Source organism: Eumetopias jubatus, unplaced genomic scaffold (genome assembly GCF_037043125.1).
Source record: "Eumetopias jubatus isolate StellerSeaLion01/CBP00866 unplaced genomic scaffold, mEumJub1_p1.0 scaffold_12, whole genome shotgun sequence".
Taxonomy (NCBI): domain Eukaryota; kingdom Metazoa; phylum Chordata; class Mammalia; order Carnivora; family Otariidae; genus Eumetopias; species Eumetopias jubatus.
Genome location: NW_028274818.1, coordinates 79,146,290 through 79,173,116, shown reverse-complemented (window position 1 = coordinate 79,173,116; position 26,827 = coordinate 79,146,290). Strand labels below are relative to the sequence as shown.

The 26,827-nt window shown below is 49.2% G+C and overlaps 1 protein-coding gene across 1 annotated transcript in view; it reads right to left on the bottom strand.

Moving 5' to 3' along the window:
• The window catches only part of SNX29 (sorting nexin 29), a 507,012-nt gene that overhangs the window by 91,348 nt on the left and 388,837 nt on the right, over positions 1-26,827 (bottom strand). The window contains exon 19 of the mRNA XM_028117489.2: positions 3,932-4,072. Coding sequence (XP_027973290.2) covers positions 3,932-4,072 — 141 coding nt within the window. The remainder of the gene's footprint in view (positions 1-3,931; positions 4,073-26,827) is intronic.

Below are 26,827 nucleotides of genomic sequence, written 5' to 3'. Positions count from 1 at the left end.
AGGAGTCTGCTCGAGAATCTCTCCCTCTGCCCCTCCCTATCACTCATACGCTTGCTCACTCGCTCTCTTCTCTCTCTTTTTCTCTCTAAAATAAATAATTTTTTTAAAAAGTTAAAACTTGGATTAAGATGACATTTTAATTCTACAGTTGGGAGATCACGAACCATGGAGACAGTGTTAGGAAAACACCTAGAAATTCAGGCTAGAAATATACTCATACGGCAAATTCAAAAAAACTAAACTCTGGTTAATATTTTCTTAAATACTATCCAGCTCTGTGGATTGTGGATTGAATCACTTAATGGGTGCAAGGCTTACAGTAGCAAGGTCCATGTAACTCAATCCACATAAAGAAGTCATGTCTGTGTACATTAATAGTACAAGTGGCAAGTGAGACGTTCTTGAAGTGACCTAATCAAGGAAAAGATGCTGACATGGTTGACTTTTCTGGACCGATTTAGAATAGAAACTCACTAGAGAACTTGTCCTCGGGGTATCAAGGCAGGTACCTTGAGCCCATAGGCTTGGTTGGAGCCAGTGCGGGCTTTGTCTCTTAACAGACTTCATCAGTAGCCTTTGCTGGATGTTGCAGTCCTGCAGGCTGACTCAATCTGCCCTTGAAAACCAGATAAACCCTCAGCTCTGTCCTGGGTAGCAGCCAAAGCATACTTAAGGAAAGTGGGTATGTCTCAGCCAAACGCGCAGGGAGAGAGGGCATCAAAGTATAGTCATGGCCAGCGAGCCAATTTGAAGGCAGAAGGCCGCATAGGCTTAGACAAGAGGCCCCATGACTGCTCATGAGCTGTCAGCTTCCTGAGCAACAGAGGAAACTATCAGGTCCACCCCTGACCATGGGGAGCAGGACCAACAATCTAGTAAAGGACCAGCAGGCCGGGGCATCTGTACAAGCCGGCCATCACTGGGCCACACCCAGCAAGTCAGTAAGCCTTTAATGCCCAAGCTCCTTTATTCACAAACAGTGTTGCACTGGGTATGGGGGTGAGGGTGGGGGCGGGGGGGGGGATAGTACCCTACTGACACAGATTTCACGGGGCAAAAGCCCACTGCTGCTGAGAGTCAGTCCCAGGATTGACAAGGATGGGAGAACGTGAAGCAGGGCTGGGGATGGCCCACCTCAGAGGGGAATGTCAGTGCAGTCCCTGCTCCTGGGTGGTGGTGGTGGTGGGTAGGTTTGTCTTAAGTAAGTTTGCAGTAGCTCTAAGGCTTGCCTCGAGATCCAAGGTGGGGAGGGAGTTGCTTTGGTCTGCCGAGAAAGCACGTGGCAATGTGTGGCCCCCAAAGTTGCCTAATACCAGAACTTGACAGTATCTCACCTTACTTGGCCAAAGGGACTCTGAGGATTTGTTAAGGATGCTGAGCTAGAAGATTCTTGGGTCTTATTGGGTGGGCCCACCATCGCTGCCAGGGTCCTTAGAAGAGGGAGAAGAGTCACAAAAGGAGAGGGGACTCTGTGACAGGAGGCGAGGTCAGAGTCAGGTGGTTGCTGGCTTTGAAGACACAGGAGGCCACAAGCTAAGGAATGCAGGCAGCCTCCAGAAGCTAGAAAAGGAAAGGATTCCCCTCTGGAGCCTCCAAAAAGAACAAGCCCCTTCCCAACAACTTGAATTTAGCCCAGGGAGACAGATTCTGGACTTCCAACCTCCACAACTGATAAGATAATAAATTTGTGTTTTTATTTTTTATTTTTTTTAAGATTTTATTTATTTGTTCATGAGAGACAGAGAGAGAGAGAGAGAGAGGCAGAGGGAGAAGCAGGCTCCCAAGGAGCAGGGAGCCCGATGTGGGACTCGATCCCAGGACTCCAGGATCATGACCTGAGCCGAAGGCAGACGCTTAACCACCTGAGCCACCCAGGCGCCCTAAATTTGTTTTTAGACCACACAGTGGGTGCCACCTTGGCAGCCGCTAGAAACAAAAACACAAGACGTCTCACCATCGGAATATCCCTAGCTCCCCCTTGCACTCATTTCCCTTAGTGAGATACAGATAAGCCGCGTTCCCCAGAGAAGGTATCATGGAAAGGCTGCTTCAGCATAATGCTTTCTGCAAATGAGACTATCTTATAATGATACTACGTTGGTTAGGCAGAGTTTTGTTTTATGACATTTTAAGATGTTCTGGATGGGTCCCAAGATCTGTATGAGCTTGCAAGTCATTAGATTAAATCAGTATATAATTTTCCCCCTCTTTTCATAAGAATTATTGTCCTTCTTGCTGTGAACAAGTGTAGAACTTCTCAGTCTTCCGTTTTTATGGGCTGAACTCCACTTATCTTCAGAAAAAAATGGAATGACACATTTATTCTAGGCCTCAGATAAACCTGCTTTATAACAGTTTTAATTAAGATCTAACAGACCCTGACGTGATCAGGTTTCTAATCTGGTTTAAGCACAGAAATACACGAACATGTAAACAGAACAGTCAGTAAGAGTTTTCCCTGTGGAACTCCCAAGTGTTGGCAGTGGGTACGGCCACACTTGCTCTGGTTTTCCGCGAGAAAGATCCAAGGAGACCCTAGCCAGGTGCCTCTGTCGAGAGAGAAACTAGGAAATGCATCACATAGGGAAGCTGCCACACGGCTCTGTCAATGTGAGAGCACCACGGTCCTCATGCTTGCTCGGGCATCAGCACCACACAGATCGAAACCAGATTTCTGGGCCGCCAGCCCCAGAGCTTGTATTTCAGTAGGTCAGGGACAGGGCCTGGAAATCAGTATTTCTAACGACGCTGCTACTGCTGGTCAGGGGCCACACTCTGAGAACCACGGTGGTAGAGGGATCTCCCTAACAACAAGGCCCAGCTTCTCTCTCACCTGTCCTCAGCAGGGTCATGACCTCACCTCCTCTGGCCGAACTGCCCCTGCCAGACTAGTTAATATACTGCAATTGTGCACCTGTCACCGTGTCCTACCGGACTCGAAGCCAGGGGTTCTCCAGCTGGGCTGCATGCAGGAACCGCCTGGAGACATCTGAAAGCCCTCAGGACCCCTGCCTTACTCCAGACCTTAAATCCTAATGGGAGTGGAGGCCTACAGGTCTCAGAAGCTTTGAAAGCTCCCCATGTGATTCCAAGTGCAGCCAAGAGGGAGAACCGCTGCGCTAAGCTAATGTGAGGGATGACAAAATGATGCCACCGGGCTAAGAGCAGACAATGCGAGGCCCCACGCCAGGCCCAGGCCTGTCCTCCCGGGGCCTGGGCTCCAGCCCCTTGTACTGTGCTCTGTAATGGTGCTCAGTAGACACCTGCTGGAGGAACGAGCCCTCATCAACCAGCAGCCTCGTGGAGGGCTAGCACCTCCCTTCTCCAGGGTGCCTGGATGAATACCTGGAAACAAATCAGGTCATTATCAATTCTCAACCTTCCTAAGGGAAGTAACCCTATACCAGAAGGAAGCTCCTCTGAGAAAACTTTACTGGGAAATAACCCCACGTCCATGAGTCCAAGTAAGTATCATAACTATGGGTAAAAACCGGAAAACATCGTTTTGGCCCACAACAGGGGTCAGCAAACTATGATGCATCCGCCAAACCGAGCTGCCACCTATGCTTACGAATAAAGTTTTATTGGCACACAGCCACGCCCATCTGTGCCCACACCAGCTGTGGCTGCTTTCACACTACAAGGGCACAGCTGAGTACTTTCAGATAAGGTGCTGTGATCCACAAAGCCAAAAATTATTCCTCTCTGGCCCTTTAACAGGACATGCTTGCCGACCCCTGCCCTAGAGAATTAAGAGGACGCCCACAAACAAAACATAATGCGCTTGTCTTTAAGTGATGGAATTATGACTGTTTTCTCTGTCCCTATTTTCTCTTGTATTATCCAACTTCTGAGTCACGGGCTACAGAAGCATGTGTGTGCAAATCAGGCACCGGTGCGTGAGCTACCTGGTTCCCCGCAGTGACAGTACCTTGTTCCCAATGGCCTTTTTGGGTGGGAAGTTGTAGCCCCTCACTTGAGGGTACTTGCTCTGTAACTTGTGGTGCAAACTCCTGAACTCTGTGTAGCGCCGATAGACATTCCACTCATCGTCTTTTATCCGGATGTAGACCTGGCAAGAAAGGGAAAGAGAAAGAAAATGTAAATCTCTCTTAAAGCTCTCGTTACAGGGGCACCTGGTGGGGGGAGGGGGGCTCAGTCGGTTGGGCATCCAACTCTTGATTTCGGCTCAGGTCCTGATCTCAGGGTGGTGGGATCAAGCCCCACGATGGGCTCTGCACTCAGCACGGAGTCTGCCTGGGACTCTCTCCTTCTCCCTCTGTCCCCACACCTCTCTAACATAAGTAAATCTTAAAAAAAAAAAGAAAAAAAGCTCTCATTACAAAGGGGTGGGATTTTGGTCATGCTTTACCCATAAAAGAGCAGGGAGCCACATCCATCTTCCAAGCCACCAGATGCCCAATGCCTAGTAGGGAAGGGCCTCAGTGGTAGTGAGTCAACAAAGAGGTTGAAAGAATAAATCAGGCAGGTTACGGGAACAACACCCTGTGTATCACTTCCCAGTATCTGCAGAGATCAACAGTCTAGCTGATTTCAGAGATGGTGCTCATACTTTTGTCACATGCATATTATAGCGGTGAGAGACTGCTGGTGAGAGCCTGCCTCCTCTCAGGTTATGCATTTCCTCATCTGTAAGATGCAGCTGATTAACAGCACCTCCTTCCAAGGAACACTGGGACATACAAGCAGCGTAGCTAGGCCTGGAATCACGCAGACCACCGCACAGAGGACTTGGAAATCAAGCTGGAGAGGGAGGGAGGGGCCAGGGTTGACATCAACCTGAACTGGATGGATGGTCACATCCAGATGGGATAAGCACCACTGGGGCATAAAACTTACTTAGTTTCAATCAAGATGGGACTCTCGAGAGACCATTCTGGGGGTACACAGGGTTAAGGGCTGTTTCTTCAGCTTTTCACAGGCCCTAACACCTTCCAGGGACACACAGCAATTACATCTCAAGGGAAAAGAGAAGTGGGAGAGAGATCGATGCATTTTAAAAAATCATACAAGAATATCCCAGAGAGTAAAGTTCCCGATGATATATAGCTAGTGTAAATCTGTAATCAGTAAATGCCAATACACATCTTAAAAACCTCTAATATAATAAAAAGAGGCATCTGTGATGTGAGTGATAATTCTGCATCTACATGAAAACCACCCAGTATTCCCAAATGCAGACATCACATACCCGAACTTTGGCAAGACGACTGTCACGGTCTCCTGTAATACTCTTGTCAACAAGATGAAGGACGGATGATTTAAACCAAAGAACTCTAATTAAGGGACAGAAGGTTTCCAGGGGAATGAGATAGAAAAACAGAGGCCTGTCAAGTTAGTTAGAAGCCTCCAAGCTGAGAGAGACAACACATATACTGGATGACAGATATCAAGTGATCTCAACTGGCCTGAGGGATGAATCTAATCCAACGTTGATGAAATTCAAAAAGATCAGTGTCAGGTTTTACAATAAAATCTGAAAAACCAACCCCGTAAGTAAAAGATGGGGAAATATGGCACAGGGGTGGCCTGTGGGACAAAGACTTCCAGACTTTAGTAAATCTGAGCTAAGGAAATAACGTGGGAAAGCACCAAAAAAGCCTATGTCCTTTTAGACCTTGTTAAAAGGTATAGGATAACTTCTGGGATAAATGAGCTGGAAATCTTGCTCTATTCTACATCGACCATACCAACTTAGTTAGGTTTTGGTTGCCACCTACTAAAAGATGAATGGAAATATGTTCAGAAAGACCCAGATCACATGCTCCTCAAAGGGCTGTCCGCGGGCCAGCAGCATCGGCATCCCGTGGGAAGATGTCAGGAAGGCAGCATTTCAGGCTCCACCCCAGATGCACTGCTCAGAACAAGAACCCAAGTGGTTCACACACTCTAAGGCCGAGCAGAGAGTCTGCAGCCAAATTATGAGGAAGACAATGAAGGGTAACAATCTGAGCCTCAGGGTGGAGGGGGCAAAGATCTCAGAGGAAAGACCAAGGTGACGTTTTCTGGATGACCCCAGGAAGCAGACTTCCAGCAGATACAAAGGAGGGGAAGACAGATTTCCAAAGGGAAAAAAAGCTGCCAAGAAGAAAAGGTTTAGTGCAAAAGGCTTCTTGGCACGGGGTGTCCAAGCAGTGGTATGATGACGGATGGGACTGTTATCCCAATTATAAGACTCCAGAAGCATCTGGAAGGACCTGGCAAGTTGTGGAGAAAAGGGACTTCAGGCTTTCACAGTCTCTATAAACTGAGACACGATGGATCAGTTAGCAAATAAACCCAACGGATGGAGCTCAGGGGACTTTAACGCAGCACATTTGGGGCATTCTTTGGGTTCTCCTGGGTCACAGCAGGTGCTAGTTGCCGAACTGGTCTCCATTTTCCCCAAGTACTTCTGGGGATAGCAATGTGTTCAAGAACAAAACAACAACAACAAAAACCCAAAACAAACAAACAAACACTTTCCTGCCTACCTCGAGGTAAGAGCAACTAATGAGATGTAAGCAAAAATCACTGGGACTTCTAAGGAAGCCCTCAGGAGAGATTTGACTTAGCTAATAGTGCCCTTTTACCCTCCTTCCTTTCTTCTTTCTTTCTCACAAATGTGATGATGACTGGAGCTCCAACAGACATTTTGTATTCACGAGATCATCTCAATTATGGAAAAAGACAGAAGGGACTGTGGGTCTCTGATGTCATTATGGAGCCACCACATCAATTACTAGACTATCTACTCAAAAAATTTTTTCTAACAAAAGAGAGTTATTCATCTTGAATTTAGAGGTCTGTGTCCTGGTGGCTGAATGCAGCTCCAACCTGCCACATCTTGAATGGACTCTATCTGCCTGTAGTATATTGTTACACAAATCCAAGTATCCCCTGGAGAGTGGCAAGTTCAACTGCTTGTCTGATCATCATGCACAAGGTTAATTACCTAGATCAGTAGAGGTAAACTACGGCCCATGAGCCAAATCCAGCCACATCCATTTATTTACCTATTGTTTATAGCTGCTTCTGAAATATAACGGCAGAAGTGAGTGGTTCCAACAAAGAGCATATGGCCTGCAAAGCTGAAAATGTTTATTTTCTGGCCCTTTACAAAAAAGCATGTTGCCAACCCCCAATCTAGATACTCAGTACTCATTACTGTTAGTTCCCCACGGACACATCCAAGATCTGGTGTAGAAAGGGGCAGTGCTTTCCAAATACTACCAGCTGCTGGCTGGGATGCATTAACCCTCTGGGACTCAGGAATCCGTCGTGCTCTAAAGCTTCCATAGTGATTCTGATGAGTGGACATTAGGGTCTGAATGTCTGTGTCCCCCTAGAATTCGTACGTTGAAATCCTAACCCTGGACGTGACTGTGTGAGGAGATGGGCCTTTGGAAGGTCATGAGGTCATGAGGGTGGGGCCCTCATGAATGGGATTAGTGCCCATGTAAGAGAGACCCCACAGAGCTCCCTTGCCCCCTCTACCACGTGAGGACACAGTGTAAAGATGCTGTGTTTGAATCAGAGAGCAGGCTCTCACCAGACACCAAACCTGCTGATGCTTGATCTTGGACTCCCCAGCCTCCAAACTAGGAGCGATAAAGTATTTTAGCCCCTCAGGCTACCGTGGTTTGCGAGAGCAGACCGAATGGACTAAGATAGCAGGCCACTTGGGGAACCCCTGAGGTAAAGCACAGACTTAGCGCAGCCTCCTGACTATGGGTCTCCTCCCCTATAATATGGAACTGACTAACAGCGGTGCTGGGAACACTCAGACACACGAGCAGCGCAGCTAGGCCTGGGATCACGCAGACCCCCCCACAGAGGACGTGGAAATAAATCTGGGGAAGGAGGTAGGGGCCGGGGTTGACATCAACCCAGCTGGATGGAAGGTCACATCCAGATGGGGTAGGCACAAGTGGAGCATAAAACTTCCTTAGTTTCATCAAGATGGAGCTCTCGAGAGACCATTCTGGGGGTACACATTGTGAGGGCTGTCTCTTCAGCTTTTTATAGGCCCTAATACCATCCAGAAACACACAGCAACTACATTGGAAGGGAAAACAGTAGATTAATGCATTTTTAAAAACTGCATGAGTTAAGAAGAGCCTGGAGAGTAAAATCTCCAATGACAAGCAGCGAGTGGAACCTGCAAGTAGCAAATGTCAATGCACATCTTAAAACCTCTAACATAATGGTAAAAACGGGCATCTCTAACATGACTGGTAAATTATGACTCTCAGTTCTTCATAATACATTCAAGAGCCTATGGCTTCCTTCCATGAAAGTGATGAGTCCCTGTTTCTCTGATGGCCCCTTCTTGCTCTTCCATGTGGGCACCTCCTCTTTTGCCCATGCCAGAGATGGAGGTTCTCACTCCCTACGCTCCTCTCCCCTACACGAACATCTGACTCCAACTTCCTTTTTAGGTCAAATCTGTATCTTTAGTTTGGACCTCTGATAGGGGCTCCAGATCCAGACTCGATAAAGCTCATCATGTCTACATCTGAACCCACGACCTCCACTGCAACTCCACTCCTCCCTCTTCTTGGGACCTTACTCTCTCAGGGAATGAACCAGAGTTGTTTGAGCCAGAGACCTGGGCATCACCTTTGACCAGTCCCGTTCTTTCACCCACATGTCCAGGTACTGAACAACAGGGCCTAACAACCCACCCCTCTGCCTGGGCCACTGCAACAGGCTCTAGCTGCTCTTCTCAAAGCACCCATTCTCCGTTTCTGCTGTTGTCTGGACGCTGGTCAAATCCGAACCTCCTCGATTGGCAGACGAAGTTATGATGCTCTATGAGAAATTCAGCAAGAGTGGAGTGGCCCACTGCCAGACCCAAGGGAGTAAAAATTTTTTTCAGAACTCCAATAAAATATAATTCTCTTCAACGCTCCTGCTTGCCCTTCACAAGGCACCTACTGTGTGCTGGGTCCTGTGCCAGGCACTACACAGGCCTCCTCCTCCATCCTCATCTCAACCTGCAAGGCAGATGGGGAATGGGGAACCTGCTCCTTCTACAGATGCTGACATGGGCTCAGAGAGGGTAGGTCACTTGCCTGGGAGAACTCGGGTCTGCCTGATGCCAAGGCCTGGCACTTTCCACTACAGCACGGCGCCACAGTCCTCAAGGCTCCCCAGGATCCCAGGAATCCCAAGCCAGCCGTGCTGGCACCTGGGACTAGCACATGGCAAGGAAGGTCCCTACTCGATAGCTCTGTGGCCCACCTGCCCCTTTCCTAGGCAGATCAGATGTCCTTGGAACAGTCCCTTTGGTACCACACGCTCCAATCGTGCCTTCACATGTCTTCTCCTAATGCCATCAAAACTGCCAAACTACCTCGATGGTCCATCCTCAACAGCAATGCTTTTAGCATCCACAATTGGAAAACGGTCTCTGAAAATTTAGTTGTCCCTGAATTACACTTAACCCAATTGTGCATTTATTTCACTGAAGAATTAAAAGTGCTTATGTCCAAAACTCTTTGGATTTTAGTTTCTATTTTAAGGGCTCCCCTCTCCAAATTCAGTTTGATAGGCCCCAATTCCTTCTGCTTGAGCCACAAAGATAATAATTCCTTAGAGGAATAACAAGAATTGACCTCTTCCAGCAAAAGCACGTTCCCTTCTAAAGCAAGCAATAAAAAAGCCACTTCAAGTGTAATGTCCTCGACTCAGCAAAAGAAAAATAAAATAGGAGGGTAATATTTGCAATCAGGAATCAGGGCAAACCCTCTCTTCTCTGTTTTAACAGGAAATTTGCATCTGGAGGTTTCTTTTCTATTGGGAAGAATTACCCTCACAGTGCCTATAACAACATGGGGTAAAAGGAGGGGGTGGGACTTTACACCCTCAATGAACTGAATCCACAACCAACTCTTGTGTAGACAGGGCCTCCAGAAACACTTCCATTTAGAAGATTAGCAACATCTGCTGGAGCATTCCTACCTGCCCCTGCATGCCCCTCTTACTAGTCAATGCCACCGGCCTCCTCTGCTGAGCACTCTCTGCACATCACCCCCCGCCCCGGTTTCTTCACCTGTTTTTGAACTTCATCTAATACATAGCAGGCTCCTTTGTGTCTGGTTTCTTTCACTCCATACGGTGTTTGTGTGGTATCTCCATGCTACAGGGCATAGCACCCACGTGTCGTTCACCGTCATGTAGTACGTCCCACTGTAGGAACACACACCCCAGGCTGTCTACCTGTTCTGCTGGGGTGGGCATTCGGCTTGTTTCCAGTTGGGGCTGTTATGGGTAAGGCAGCTACGGGCATTCATGCACTTGGCTTCTGCACTTATATCTTTTGGGATCACAGATCTCAATGGGAAGTTAAAATGATAAAGCTACGAGGAGAAAACATACGAGAGTATCTTCATGACCTTACAGGCCGGCAAGGATTCTTACACAGAACCCAAAAAAAGGCACAAAGCACCTTCTGGCTGTGGGAAATGCCCTGTATCTCCAGGCAGTACTCACACGGATATATACAGAAGTAAAGATCCACTGAACGATAAACGTGGGATTTATGCACCTGATATTTATATTAAACCTAGAATTCAAAGCAAAAGCCCTTCCACCCAAAGCCATGCCTACACTATTCTCAGGAGATTGAGCTTTTACCCAAATTTACGTTCCCAGGAGGTCTTAAGGAGACTGTAGTGGGTGAGCATCCATGAGGACCTGACACGTAATTAGAGGTCAGTGTTGAGGGGAGGAGTCCAGAGATTAGACTCTGGCCTTGGACAGATGTGCGTTCGAATTCCAGCTCCATCTCTTGCTAGCCAAGCGATCCTGGGTAAGTTAATTCACCTCTTCAAGCCTCGACTAAATATGGAGAGTTATATACACACACACATACACCACACATGTATGTATGTACAGATATATGCATAAACACATATAAAGGAGGACTAGGGGAGAGGGGGAATGAAGATTTAAAAGCTGCTTTTCAGTGGCCTAAGGTTCCGAATCTACTTCAAGGCTCTGCCAAGCAGAGGCACACGCTGACCTCAGGGACACCCGAGGCCTCCTCTGCAGAAGCAGAAGGACACAGTAGAAGGCCCGGGGCTGCGCAGGGAGACGGGCCGGCGTTCAAATTCCAGCCCTTCCCCTGGCTAGCTGTGCCCCTGCAGGCGGTACTCCACCTCAGGACTCAGCTTCTCCATCTGTATAATGGGGACAACAGCGTTTTGCAGCGTGGCTGTGAGATGCTGGGCCTGGCCTGGGCCTGGCAGGCACTGCTCACACCGTGACACCATCACCTTCATTGCTGTCTGCCTTTGTGTACATGAACTTCCCTATTACAGAATTAGGGGTAATTATAAGATGTGTAATCACAAAATTACAGCAGGTAATTACCATGCCTAATTATTTGTCAAATGCTAGGCAGGCGAGGAATCACAAACATAATGTAGAGCCTGTGGGTTGGGCAGTTAAGCCTCTCCTTTGCTTCCAAAAAACTGTCAACAGAAGCAGCAGAGTTCAGTGTGTGACCTTCTTGGGAGGGTTTTCAAGTCCTGCAGCACAGCCGGGGAAGCGATCTTGGGGCTGCTGATGAAGGAGGACCTCGGTACGCCGTCTCTCGGCAGGCTGTGGGCTAGCCTGGTATTTACACAGCCCTTGTCACACCAGCACCAAGGGTCGTGGACGAGAGTGCTATTTTAGGAGGAGGACCTCACAAGGGTACTTCATGGTTACCGCCGGGGATCAGACCCTAGACAGAAACTGCTGATGGGAGTACAGCAAGAGCTCAGGGATGATGGCTCATTTATTTACACACAGCTGGTTTTGGGAAACAAAACGCCAGGCTGCCCTGCTTTCTTCAGCATCAGCCCAATGCATGCCTCTCCATTTCAAACTTCAGGCCCCTTTTTAATGATCCAAACTCCCACACCAAGGCACCGAATGCTTCTTTATGTGTGATATTCGATGGGGTGAACTTCTTTGGACTTACAGGAAATGTAACATTTAGTGCCACAGATTTTACCTACAATTTTCACCAAGGCCCTGCAATTTTAGGCCCTAAAACAGAGACTCGGAACAACCAAGAGATATGCCTAATGTGAGGGGGAGGTGGGAGTCGAACAGGTCCTTGAGTTGATGCTACACCCAAGAGCCACGTCGTCTGTAACTGAGAGGAAGAGCGTGCTATCAGCTCTGAACTGCAATGCCCTTCTGCCACATGCTTAAATGCAAAGACAGTCAGAGGATATTAGGATAACAAAGCTTCTGTTTTTAAGAATGGCTTTAGGTCCCTAATTCATTTTACTTCCTTAATATCCAAGGAATGAAATGATTTGTGTTTTGGTTGGCGGCCTGTGTTAATGTGTCCTAACAGAACTTCCCTTTTAATGAAATGGCTTCATGTGTTATTAACTATAAGTGTCCTCATTGCTAGAACCAAATGCCTGAATTACCATATGACCACGTTGATGGAGTGATATCACGGCAGCCCGATGCCAAGAATAAAATAAATAACTTGGCTGGAGAAAAAATGACTTTTTAGTGCCCGGGGTTATATAACCTCGGCAGGCCAGTGAAGCAGGAATGGCAGTCTACGCTAAGAATTGCCGGCACAAGCCCCTGCATACCTTTCCAAGAAGGAAAGCGAATGGGCACCTTCCAAGTGGACCGGACCCAGCCCAGCCTCTGCGCTACCCGGAACGCGACACCACAATCACGGACACCGGCTGAGCAGCAGACGGCTTCTTCAGGGAGAGGATCGTGGCACACAGGCCCCGCTCACTATGCTCCAGCTCAAGTTCTGCTGTCTCTGACACTGCATAGCAGTCTCGACAGCTCCACAAGCGGAAGGCTAGTAGTACCCAGAGATCAGCCTTCCCACCGGATTGCACCCGCGCGCTTTCTGCAGTGATGGGAACTGGACCCAGGGTTCAGGGCATCCACTCTCCCTTCGAGACCCTGCCTCCCCCCTTCAAGACCTAGGGTCACTAGTGAAAAAGGTGGGGACTCCGGTCCCTCTGAGTTCCTGACCCGCCAACTCACAACTTTGTCTCGAAAATAAAGCCTGGCATGAGATAAAATCATGGGCGGGACCACTTCGGATGAGAGCCAGATGCAGGACGGGCTGTCGCGGAGGACTCAGGGGCCCGGTCTCCAAGTCATGCCACCCCTGCTAAGGTAACGGATCTTCCAATCCCCTCAGAGCCCACCGAGGACCCCCCGACCCCCACCCCGCTCAGCAAGATGGCCCCTGCAGCTCCCTGCAGTTCCAACCACTGCTAACCCCAGCCTCTGCCAGAGAGTTAAGGAGGAGACCAGTGTGAAGCTGCCCGTGCTCTGGGGTTCATGGTTGCAGGCTTTGGGCGCCATGTGGAAGCCTCCCATGGTGGGGCGGTAAGCAAGCCCTCTCAAGGAAGTCGGGCACCAGAAGCGAGGCAGGGAGACAGGCTTCAAAAACCCCTGAAGGTGGGCCTGGATGAGGAGAGCTCGGTCTAGGAGCCGTAACTGAGAATTCCCCTCATGTCATATTTCTCGGCCATGATCCCTCCACGGTTGGCATGGTTTTATTAAAAGTTCTAGCCTGGTATTGGTTGCGCTGAAGGAACATAAGGAACAGCCCCAGCTGTCATATTTGGGTTTGAAGAGCAGGGAAGAGACAGCACTGTACTCCCTCCCCTACCCCAAGCCGGAGCACCAGTGATCCTTGGTGCGCAGCTGGGTGCAGGAGCCTGGGCGCAGGAGCCTGGCAGCCTAAGGATGGTCCTCTTCAGCACGGGCAGCGACATCAGGGACCACGGAGAAAATCACAAGGGGCAAGGCCCCGAGTGCACATGAGACAGTCCCTGGAAAACTCAGAAATAGCTGGAGCCATTTTGATGGGCGCTAATTTCCGGCAATCAAGCCACTGGGGGCTCCAATGATCATATTCAGGGAATTTTAAAAGGAAGTATGACTTCATCCGCTGGTCACACGTTGCAGTCTAGATATTTGAGTCATGTACACTGTACCCCCTTAGCCCTGTGCTCTGAGAGACACAGTCTCTTGCTGAAACCTGGTTACTCTGTAGCAAAGTCTTCAGCATCTTTCTTCCCAGATACTAATACTAGCCAAGTGTTCCTGGGATAGGGGAAAGGGAAGCAGAAGCTGGATATCTGCTTATTCTGAAGTAAGTTAATTTAGGGTTTACTTATGATGTATTGAAAAGTAAGATTCCAATCACATGTATGAATGTGTGCAATTATATCCCTGAAAATAAGACCAGAAGGATTCTAATCAAAACATTTGCAGTGGTTATTTCTTCACGTTGATGGATTTTTATTATCTGTATGGTTTAACGTTTTCTGAGTTTTCCACATTTCTTTCCTCTACTGAATAGTGACTTTGGTAATAGAAAAATTAAGACATTTTTCAAGTAAGCGGGACTTCTGGTGGACACTGAAGACAGTGCAGAGCTGACCCTCCTTTTCTCCAAATACAATCGGACACGGTTTTAAATATAGACACAATCTGAAAAGCATGGCCACCTCCAGAAACAAAAGGACTATCTGTCATTTAGGAAGAAAGAGGAAACCTCCCCAGGGAACAGGCTGGGGAAGGAGGGGCGGGGATCTGGGCCACAGAGCCAGCAGGGGCTGAGGAGGGGAGGACTCACTGAAGACTGGGGAGCAGGCAGCCCTCCCTGGGGCAGGAGACCCAGCAGAGTGGCCCACTCCCGTGGGAAGCCAGAGCTGAGCCCAGGAGGCTTTTGCCTATTGATCTCCATACTGACTGAATTCAATACAGGCCAATTTAAAGTAAAACCCTTTTGGAAGATCTGAGGCTCTAAACTTGTTCTGGGCCCCAACAGGGGATGATACTGCTGTGATAGATTGGAAGTTTTTTGTTTTTTGTTTGTTTGTTTGTTTGTTTTTACTCTGTATGCTCAGAACTAAATAAAGCCTTGCAGAAAGCTGTCGGTGGGGGAAATAAGTTTTAAAACCAGAGTTGATCTCTTTGTCCTGATGAGGGGAAGGGCTGTGGTGAGAACAGGCTCTGACTGCATGCCTCTCGCTCTCAGGAATAAAAACAGCAAAAGCCCCTCAGATACTGTCCTTCCGTGCTGAGCAGGGCATTCATAGCACATCCAGCTCTGGGCATTCCAAGCTCCTGCGGGCCACCCCGTGCTTACTGAGCACCTACTATGCCCAGGCCCTGTGCTGGCTGCAAGCACAGAGACAGAGGTGGGCCAATGGTTGGAGCGATGATTCTGAGCACGGTCTGGGGACAAGGAATGCCTGGATTCAAATACTGACTTCACCTCCTCCATTTAGCTATGTGGCCATAAGTAATTTAGTAAGCCTCTCTGCGTGCCCTAATTTCTTAATGTAAAGACAATTCTAGCACTTACCTTCTAGAATTGTGTCTAAGATCAGCCACTCTGCTCGGCATGTAAATATTTAACAGAAGTTAGCTGTTATCAGCAAAAGCTAGGTGCCTGCTCTCAAGAAGGTCACACGTTTGTGAGGCAGACGGAAAAACAGAAACTGCAGTCTGGGGGAATAAGTTATGACAAAGGGAAGCAAAGGAGGCCAGGAGGCAAGAACGGGCATATAATTCAGTGTGGAAGGCATCAAGGAAGGCTTCCTGGCGGGGGTGATAATGTCTAAGCGCAGCCTTGAAAGAGGAGGGAGGGCGGCCCGAGGGAGGGGGGCGGCTCTCCAGGCCAAAGCTATAGGAGGAGTTTTCTGCTTTGCTTGATTACACCAAGCCCTTCCCACATCAAATATTGAGAAGACGAGTAAGAAAGAAATCGTTATAAGAGAATGTGGCATCTGAACAAGCAGTGCACTCAACTCTGCAGGCAGCAAAGAAATGGCTACCCCCCGATGGTCTCAGGGCTTCTGAATGAAAAGCTTCAGCTCCGCTGGGACCACTGCATCTGGCCTCCCAAGATGTGGGCTGTGTGACCAAGTGTCTCGCAGGCAAGCAGCTCTTGTATAAACGGATGGGGTAGGGAGGCCATCCATCAGCAAGGAAATGATTCAGCAAGGAAAGCATGTCACTTTCTAATGTGATTAAGAATGACCCTCCTTCTCCTACTGCTGCTAACTGTCCTTTAAGGAACTGATAGCTTCCTTCAGTATATACTCATACCAGACTCGGCTCTGTCTCATTGTGCTTCTGCTCTGGCACCTCCATCCCCACTGAGACCAGGAGCTGGGTGCCTCTCTCCTGCAGAGAAACCCTGTGAGCTGGTCTAACGGTGTCCCTGGCCCTTGTCTTCCTAGTCATGGACTCTTCATGACCAAGAAGAGAAACCGATTCATGATGCCTTCCAGGAAATGCACACTTACTGGAAGGACACAAGGGCATCTCGGAGCGCCAAGGGCTGGCAGTTCTGCTGGGCCTTCTGCAGGGCTGGACCAGGAGCCACAAAGCCATGCAGAAGGGGGCAGGTGGCTGCAGAGTCCACGCTCGCCTGCTCTCTGTGTGCGCCCACTCAATTCTACTCGGTCTCTCCACAGCTTGCTTTCTCGACTTCCGAGCTCACGGTCCAAATAGGACACCTCTCAAACCCAGCCCTAGAGACATTCAGAGCAGCCCAGTCAAGCCTGCCCAATCCCGAAGGTTCCAGGAGAGAGCACCTGGGGTGAACATGGCTGTCCCTCACTGCCTGCGTCAACAGCTCAGTTCTCCTCCAGGGACCCACTCCCCACCCGACCTCAGTGTCTGTGCTTCCCATGAATCCCACGCCAGCTCTCAGCCCACAGGCAGGTACAAGAGGAAGGTGTGGCCAGTCAAAGCCCACCTGCACCACAGCACAGGCATTGCACCCATGCCAGGCCAATCTGGAGTGTGTGTGACTGGGAAAGAGCTGAGAGGGTTTTTTTAGTTATTCTTGGCCTGTAAGGATATGAGCTCAGAGCTGCTGATGACCACAAGAAGGGGAACCTACCAGAGAATAAAGCCATTACAGAGGGAAGCAGAACTGCGGGTGGTGGTGGTGGAGGGGGGAAGGCACACAGCCTGTGGATCAAGCCATACCTAAACCCTTCAGCTCAGAAGCCCATCAACTAACTGTTGTATTCAAGCCGCTTTAAGATGAAGTTTTTGCCATTACACGCAAAAGAATTCAAACCGAAAGCGAACGTGATTAGGCCACTACCCAGATAGTTTTCCCCTAGCTGGGTGTCCACTGTGGACCAGTGAGTGTACCTTGGGGCAATTCTCAGAGAAGGAGGTTGGTAAAGTACTCTAAAGGACAACTCCTCCTTTTGCCCCAAAGTATTCCTCTTTCTGAGTTTAATGGGCCCTTTAACTCATTTGCACAACAATGCAAAGTTTTTCCCCTACCCTCCCCCAGTGATCCTGGGACAACCTTGCAGGCAACACCAGGAGTACAAATACTTGTCTCCTCACTCAAGAAACAAAACTTTCTAACCACTACCAAAATATGTGGATAATGAATACCAGACTCTCTAATTAGAGCTGATCCTTAGTCAAACAGCTACAAATTCTCAGGCAGTTGCTGACGCAAAAGTATGCCTCAGCACCCTTCCCTTGGTACCATGAGGACCCGTCCCCCATTGAAATGCATTTAGGAGGCTTCAGTTACATCATGCCAAAAGGATGGCCAGGGAAGAAATGCCCCAAGATGCCAAGTGAGCTCCATGCAGGCCCGTGGGGGGGAGCCTGGCAGAGGCACCCCAGGGCCCCCGCTGAGAGCCCAAGGTGAAGCTGCCCTACTCCACCCAAAGCCTCCCTGAGCAACACAGATGCAGGCTCCTTTTTACACAGCTGCAAGCCTCTGCTTATGGTCTTTAATCTTCTTTGAAAAGCATCCAATTTAAGAATTTTTGCAGTAATCATTTCAGAGTAATGAAAAAACAAACAGAACAATAGAACATCTCCGACGTGATGTGAGCACTTGTGCACCTCTCTCTCATGGACACTTAAGGAGACATATTAGTCATTAGGAAGAACCCTCTTTTATCTCCCCACACAACCAAATTTTGCCTGCATGCCGACCACGAACATCATCACACAGCTAATTTGCTTCATGTGCTCATTTCTCCCTCATAATGACACCCCTAAGATGGCATTAAAAAAAAAAAAAGTTCCTGATGTCCAAGATAAGGCTGGGATGAACATTTCTTCGCGTCTCAGGAGACAGCAACACCGGGTCAACAGCTTCTGGCCACCCCGAGTGGGGAGGGTCCTCTCCAGGGAACCAAACTGAAAGCCCAGGGACTCCATCCAGCTCCAGCTGGGTGACTTGGGCCAAGCTGCTTAACCTTTCCGAGCCCTGGTTTTAGCGTGTGTACAATGGGGTACACTAGCATCTCCTCACTGGTTGTTGTCACTGCCCAATGACACAGTGCATGACGCATCTATCACATCAGTAGCAATCCAATGAGGGGCTGAATTCTTGTTGACTGTGAGACAGACACAGGCAGGACCGGACTCTCCATGACTGCACGGCTATCTGGGGAGGGACAAAGAGGGAAAGTGGGCCTTGTTGGAGATGTCGGCCCACTGCCCAAAGAAGGTGGCACGAGGGCAAAGGATTTGTCACCGTCAACTCCAGCAACTTGAGTCAAACACTCCCTTGGCCTAGAGACACACAGAGCATCTTCTAGAAGCCATTGGCAGGTAAGATGAAGGTGCCCGCCTTGCAGGGGTTTGCATGTGGGGGGGCCCCTGAGCAGCTCTCCTATCCCACCTTGTGTCCCAGCAGAGCAGCATTCAGAAGCTTTCCACATTTCCTGGAGACAGACAGACAGACACACACACACACCCCGCCCGAAAACACTCATTAAGGCCTATGGATTCTCTTCTGAAAAAAGATAATCACACACACCTGTACAAATCATCTCAGAGCATTCCAGAAAGTCCTGGGACCCAGCTAGCCACCACAGCCAGGAAGTCGCGACCGGCCTGGTCTGACAACTAGCGTTCCTGCTCAAACTCACACAGCTAGAAAGGTGCAGAGCAGAGATTCGACCTCCATCTGTCTGACCTTCAGAACCTGAGCTTTTAGCATGGTATGCTGACTTTCCTTTGGCCACCATTATGGTGGCTGTGGAAGAGGAATGGAGAGATGACCTCTACTGTCACCACGGGATCCTGGGCGGGAAGGATGAGAAGTGACAACTAACGGTAATGTTTTGAGCGCCAATTGTGTATCCAGAACTCTGAGAGGTGCTGCAGAAATAAGGCACTAACTCTGACAACAACAGCTAGCACTTCCTGAGCCCTAACCTGCACCTGGCTCTGGGACTAAGCGCCTTATTGTTGACCGTATTTAATCCTCATAACAACTCCAAGAGGAGTTATCCCTGTTTGACAGACAAACTGAGGCTCAGGAAGCCAGGTCTGAGTGCAAAAGCCCAGATGGCTAAGAACTACACTCAACTCAGAGGGCTTCTAGTATGTTAGCTTGCAAACATCCTCAAATTCTGAAAAAGGAATCTGGTAGCTGGGCCACCACCATGCTCAGCTGTCCCCGGAGACCCCCCGGATTCTCCCTCCCCCACGCAGGTGCTCCTCTCCATGTGGCCTTTTCTACGGCAGGCCCTCTGCCTGCAATGCCTTTCCCTCTTCAGTCTGCCTGGCGAACCCTATACATCTCCCAAGACTCCACTCACCCAACTCCTGCTACTTTCCCCAAGGGGTCCCCCCACTGGACTCTCTAGAGGTTTTATCAACTCCATGCCCCAAATTCATCCTCTGACATATTAGGTTTCTTACTAGCATACAGCCTAACTGGCAATCCTTTTGCATACTTATTGACTGCTCTCTGCTTCCTCTCAAGGAGCATGGAAGAGAATGGAAGCTCCCATAGCTCACTATGCCCCATCCCCACGCCTGGAACACAGATGCCCAGTAAACTCTGTTTGGTGACTGAAGGAACAAATGAACGCCACCTGAACGTTTCCCTACATTTGGACCTTTACAAGTTTTTCTACCTCTACTAGGTGATACAGTTTTTGAGGGCAACAACCCATGGCTGAGATGCTCCTGGGAATCCTCAGGGCCTCAAAGTGCTCAAAGGGCATAGTACTGAATGGACAGAGGACTGGATGTTTGGATGGACGAGCAGAAGGAAAAGAGACAAGGAGAAAGAAGGTGGGCAGGCACATTGTTCATCCTGTGCATCCTGTCACCTACCTACACGTAAACATGCCCATCCTCGTCGGCGACTGTCTGACAGTGAGCAATGGACAGAGGTCTTTGACAGGCAGGACCAAAGTCTACGTATGGAGGCTTTGTGTGATGCCCCATCCAGTCCTCCTGACAAATAAAGACTTTGTAAAGAAGATAAAAGATATTAACAGCAGTGGAAACCGCGAAGTCAAAGGACAGCATGTCAGACAGAGAGAAACAGGTGTGTGGATCCAAAACTCAGGGAGGAAAGAGACCAGCAACACTGGCTAATGGGGAGGAAAGAGGACTGCCGGTGACCATGGCCCGGAGCAGCACCGCCACCTAGAGGTCACTGACGGACAGAGCGGATGCTGGGCACACCGCCACTGTTTGGCTGGGGCTGACCAGGAAAGGATGAGCTTCTCAGTTAAAAGGTGTTTGACAGGGCCAGACCCAGGATCAAGAAGGCCCAGCCCACAATGTCCAGAGCTGTTGGAGTGTTACAGGATGCCAGAAATATACCAAGGTGTGACTGGTCACTCAAGTAAGACCCGGGGCTCCAGTGTAGAAAACGGAGGGGGGGGGGGTCCTCGTAGATGGCAGAGAGGCTCAGGTCTTCTAGCGGGGAGAAGGAAACCTCATCTCAGCTCTCTCCCTTCCCGCCCCTTCTCCACGCCACAGCTAGAAAGGTGGTTCCAAAGCACACACTGGAGTCCTTCCGTGGCTCTCCATCGTGCTCAAGAGTGAGTCTAAATTCCTGCACGTGCTTTCAGGGGCACAGCATGATCTTCCCTTGCTCATCTCTCTTCTCGGATTCTTCCGTTGCCCCTCTTAAACCCAGCAATGGGCCACACAGCCCAGCAGCACCTGGTACATTAAGAACCCCTAAAGAGCTGTCAAATTTATTAATTAAACTCCAAGGTCCCTAAATATCACGTGTCTAGCACCTCTAGGGTTCTGGGCATGCAATTCTCTCAACCTTTTTTTTAAGAAGTCTTTGTAGCTTTTAGGAATTGCATTTGGCTCCCAAACAGCAGGGGCGTATTATTTGGGGTTTATTTTCTCATGTCGGGAAGGAGGTAGTCCAGGATTGGTATGACTAATCCACAAAGTCCCTGACCCAAGTGCCTTCCATCCTGCTTCTCTGCCACCTACAAGATCCCTTCATGGGCCAAGATGGCTGCTGGAGCTCCAGCTATCATGTCTGAGTTCTAAGCAGCAGGAAGGAGGAAGAAGCAAAGGGCAAGGCATGTACCACCCAGATGAGGTTCCTCCCTTTGAGCAAGTCTCCTGGGAAGCCACACCCAATTTGTCTCTATCTGGTTGGCCAGATTTCAGTCACATGGCCAGGTGTAGTTGCAAGGGAAGCAGAGAAATGTAGTCTTTTCCACTTGGGCACATTGCCCAGGGCTCTGTTACTAAGAGGTAACTGAGAAAGGGATATTTTGGATAAACAAAGAGCAGTCTCTGCCATACTCCTGTGCATCCAACTACTACATCTTGATGGAAGAGCAGAAGATAAGAATCCTAAGACACCATCCCTGCTCTGTAAATGCCCAAAGTCTGATTCAGAACAAAAATACAGTGGAAAATATAAATGATAGTATCAGCTGGGAAGAAAATGGACCCCAAGACCTGTTGCAGTCTGTGAGGGTGTGTGATACAAACAGGAAGGCAGTTAACAATTATCAAGCACCTACTATGTACTAGGGAGCTATCCTAGGCACTTTAATCTGTCTTTACCTCTCTTGAGTGTTTGTAACAACCATGCAACTTAGGTAATATCATCCACATTTTGCAGAGGATGAGACAAATGTGGAGGGGTCCTATGATGTGCCCAGGGCCACATGGCCAGCAAGGAGCTAGAACAGGGATGGCCAATCTGCACATCTAGAGCTGCCAGCCTACTCTGATCCATTCGTGGGGCTGCCTGGGGAAGGGAGGGGCTGTGGGGAGGATTCTGAGAATTTTCAGTGAGACTGAGCTCACTGAAAAAAGTGGTGACTGATTAGCTATGTCTGCCACGGACATGGTAACGGGGCGTGGTGGGCATGCCGGCATGCCGTGTGCTGAAGGCTCCCGCTTGCGAGACTACTGGTGGTGGGTTTGTCTGTGGAAACATTGCATTTGAACTCCGGCGTCCCCATCACCAGAGGGTGGGAGGGGAGGCAGAGGCTGCCACTAGGTGAGATGGCCCCAGGTCTTGCTGCTAAGAACCCGTTGTCCATCTAGGGCCCCTGTGCCTCGAGAAAGTGGGTGCTTAGCAACTTGCCAAAATGAAGGCCACCTCCAAGCCCTAAATCATGTCTCTTACTAACAGCCTCAAAAGTAACAAAAGAAGTGACAGCCACAGTCAGAACAAGATGCTATTTTATTTTAAAACCCAACTTTAAAAGGACAGAGCCACAATCTTAGACTGGAACAGAGATGACAGTTCCTGTCCTGGAGTGTTATGCCTGCCAACACCCTCACCACTAGGGCACTCCTCTCACTTCCCCAGGCCCATGGGACAGACACTCACAGGGGCCCAGAGTCACTCGGGGAGACCACCTGTCCCCATACCCAGTGCCCAGGGCTGGTGTCCCTCCTGTGACATCAGCCAGGCCAAATGAAGGAAGAGAAAAGGATCCATGCCAAGTTCAAGACTCAGCTCAAGTGCCCTTCCTCCACGAAGTGGTCCCCAAGCCCCTCCACTGCTCCAGGTGGTTTAGGTGACTCTCCTCTGAGCTCTGGCACTTTCCTCACCACCATCCGGTGGATGTCCATCTTCCATCTCAGGTTGGTCAGATACATGATCTCCTTGTTTTAGGACAGGGAGAGGGGGAGGTGCTCAGCAAAGCCCTTTGGGTTGGAAACCATCTGTTCCTTGAAGTGAGACAATCACTGCACAGACGGCCTCTGGTAAGGCTCCTAGTGCCACAAGGCTGCCTCCTGGGATAGCTTTCGTTGGTAAATAAAACACAAAGGGTCATGGGTTGTCCTGCACACTGGGCCGCCACCACCACACGCTTGAATGATGGGTTACAGGAGGCGGCTACCACTGGGTGATTAGTCACTAAGACTTCTAACCCAAGGGCGCCTTTCTGCCCCCCACCAAGAACACGGCCGTCAAAGGAAATGCAATCTAAACCCGACGGGGCTGGCAGGGAAGCTAATTTTCTGTTACAGTGCATCTGCTTCTTTGCACAGAGCCCTGAAATTGTGTTTGTGAACCTAACGTGTACTTTAGAGCAATGTGGTGAGGAGTAATGAGAGGATAAATCTCAAGAGTTTGGGGCCACCGGGTAGAGGACTGTTGAATAAATAAAAACAGCAAGTATCTCAGGAGATCTTCGATACAAGGAGGAAGTGGCCACACTGTTTTGGCAGCACACGGACTCTCTCCCTTGCTTGCCTAAGATAAGCATTCAGCTTAAATTCCACGATCAAGAGCCTTACTTCCCAGGGCTAGGGCCGCCATGTGAGTGCTCGGGACAGCTCCCCTCTGTGTTCTCCCTGAACACTCAAGCACACTGAGTGTGGCCCATTTTACCTCCTCCTGCATTTCGGGTTTACTCCCTCTTCCCCACTCCTGAGCTCAGTCCTTCATCAACTCCTGCAAGGAACCCCCAACGGCCCCCAATGAACCCCAACGGCCCACAATCAACCCCACTTCTCCACTGCAACAACGACTGGCTTCTGTCACCAATCCTGTGCGTCACTCCCCAGGGCACCCCTGACCTGCTGGGTAAAGGCCCCCGCGCCAGCCTGCACTGCGCATGGGTTGTGTTAGGCCAGCTGGTTCATACAGCTCCCTCTGGTTATGGTGGCCTACCCGCTCTCTGAGAAGCTGCCATCCTCCCGTCTCACATGGCATGCTCTGGAGGGTACCTGTGACCCACGCATAAGCCCATCAGCTCATGCCTTCAGTCCCCTGGCCATAGCAACTGGTTCAAGAACAAGCACGTGACTGCCTATGATTTGGTGAGGCTTTTGCTGGGAACAATGGGAAAGAGATTCCTTCTCTTTTCTCACTGACCTGAAGTAGAGTATATTCTGCCACAGTTGCCTTTTGCTGGTGAGAAGAATGTGCCCACCGAGAACACAAGAGCAGACCTTGTCTGAGCCCCTGATCAACCTGTGCCTGAAGCCAGCCCTACACCAAGGCTATTCACTTACAGGGATTAATAAATTCCATTTCTGCTTAAGCCAGTTTGGGTTGAGCTTTTTGCCATTTCCAAGTGAAAGTGCCAGATATAAACCTCATTACCCGTTCTGCGCCGCACAATCTAGCTGAACCAACTGATTTCAAGATCCCCACAAGGGCCACGTCCCCTTTCCTCAGCCCGTGTTCTCCACCTGTCCCCACCCTGCCTTCTTTGCCTGGTGAGCTCCTACTCATCTGGCAAGGTTTGCCCACAAGCATCTTCTCCTAGGAATAATCTGCCCTGCTCTCTCCTCCTGCTCCCAAGAGTATCCCATTTCCATTTCCCATGGTGCTTTAGGCTAACCTCTATCCCCGTCCCTCCCCACTCCCCACCTGCTGCTAGGCCTGTTTCCTCTGTCTCCCCAGCTGGAATGAGCACCACCCAAGGGTAAGGAGATATGTTTCCTCATCTTTCTACCCCTTGTTTTGAACATCACACTCGGACAATGTCTTTTGAACCTGAACAGAGTTTTGCTCCACTAGGAGCAACCAATAAGTACTTCAATACCCTGGGTTGATCACAGGGAATCAAACTCTGGGTAGAGTCCAGGGACTGTGAAAACCAAGCCAATCACTACTGTCTAGAAGGGAAAAGAAGATACTTACTTAGAAGTGAGATGATGGATAGGGTTGGATACAAGGGATGAATATTCAAAGCACCTGATCAGAATGGCCTACGGCATTGGAGAAAGACAGACAGACAGACTATGAACCAGACACTTAACGGAAAGTCTCAGCTGTGTCTCTGGGCACTGGGCAGCCACTGCTGTGATTAGCACCATGTACCAACATCTGAATGAATGGGATGAGGCCCTATGATGGAGTCAGGCTTTTCTAGGGAGCAATGTGGGCCAGAGGATTATCTGGAAAAATTACCTCCTTTCTCCCCATCATTGGCTCAGAACCTTAAGTATGTCCCAGATGTTGAGCTGCAACATAAACAGGAGATGTCACAGCAAAAGATACTCCTAAGTCAAGTGGGATCACTGGCTGGTGGTTTAAGAAAAATGTGCCCAACCGCCATGAACAATTTTAATAATCGGCACTCTAAGAAAGATATTCTGCAGCAATTGAAGAATCATGTAAAAACATGGTCAAATGCTCAGTTGGCGTCTGCCATGGTCACTGTCACCTCTAACCAAGATGCAATTTCAGCAAGAGGAACTGGGGTGGCCCGCTGGAGTTGGGGTTGGGGGTGGGTGGTTCACAGGAAACGCACAAGCTTTGAAGTAAGACAGACTGGCTTCAAGCCCTGGTTTGGTCGCTTACAAGCTGTGTGGTTTTGCTCAGCTCACTTAACCTCTCTAAACCTCAGTGCTCTTCTCTGAAACGGAGATAATGATATTCTTACTGCCGGTGCCCTACAGAGCTGTTTCAAGGCAAGGAGATCACATATTCATGATGACCAGTATGCTCTCAGGAACAACATCTTTGTCGTCCTCAGGTCTCCCGAGCCCCAACCTTTGGGCTTCCCTGGGCTACCTGAGAGCAGCCTCAGCAATTATCACAGGAGTTGGAGGGGTTTTTAATCTTAGGTAACCACATGAAGCACCTTCTCTGGAAGCCCCCGTCCCCTAGTCTCTTCCTGACAACGATACCACCAATGGAGACTCTCTGAAGTCTGTCGAGTGGGGCAGGGAAGGCCGGGCTCTGTGAGTGGCAGGGCTCTTTTAGCTTTTGTTCAGTAAGATGAAGCACTGTAATTAGTCACATCACAAAAACAATCTCCGGGGTGAGCTCTGAAAAACAATGCTGGGGTTGACAGCCTTGTCTGTTAACCTGCATTTCAGCTCAGAACGGAGCATTTCCAAAACACATCCAATTAGGCCTCCTGACCAACTGGTTTCCATGAATCTGCTGTAACAATAAGAGAAAACTGATTTTGCTTTAAGAGTGAGGAGAATGGACTATTGGTTTATACCACCTCTGTCCCATTTATGAAATCTCTGCCTCATCCAAGTGGCTTCTCCAAACTTTCATTTTCATACCTTGAAAATGAGGTTTGATAGGAGGTAAAAACTGATCCATAAATTATCGATTGAGAGTCTTCAGGGTATTCAGGACCAGGCTGGGCACCAGCTTTTGATTTTTAGAATTCACTAGCAACAAATAGCCACTAATCTGCATTTCTGCCCATCTCTAGAAAAAGGCACAGTTGAAAGGTACCTGAGGTTCATGCTGATGCCCCTGTGGGCCATCTTCACCTACCTGAATACTTCAGGAACCACAGTTGTTATTTGAAGGAAAGGTCCTAGTCTGTGGTACTTCAGATGTTTGTATCCTGCTCTATTAAAACAAAGAATGTATGGCAACTTGCAGTGACACATTTAATAAAGCAGGATACAATCAAGAGCCATTTCATACTGAAAGCTTAGTCTATACCAGCCCTGATTCAAAGTGCTTTCCATAGGGCACCTGGGTGGCTCAGTCATTTAAGTGTCTGTCTTGGACTCAGGTCATGATTCCAGGGTCCTGGGATCAAGTCTCGCATCAGGCTCCCTGCTCCATGGGGAGCCTGCTTCTCCCTCTCCG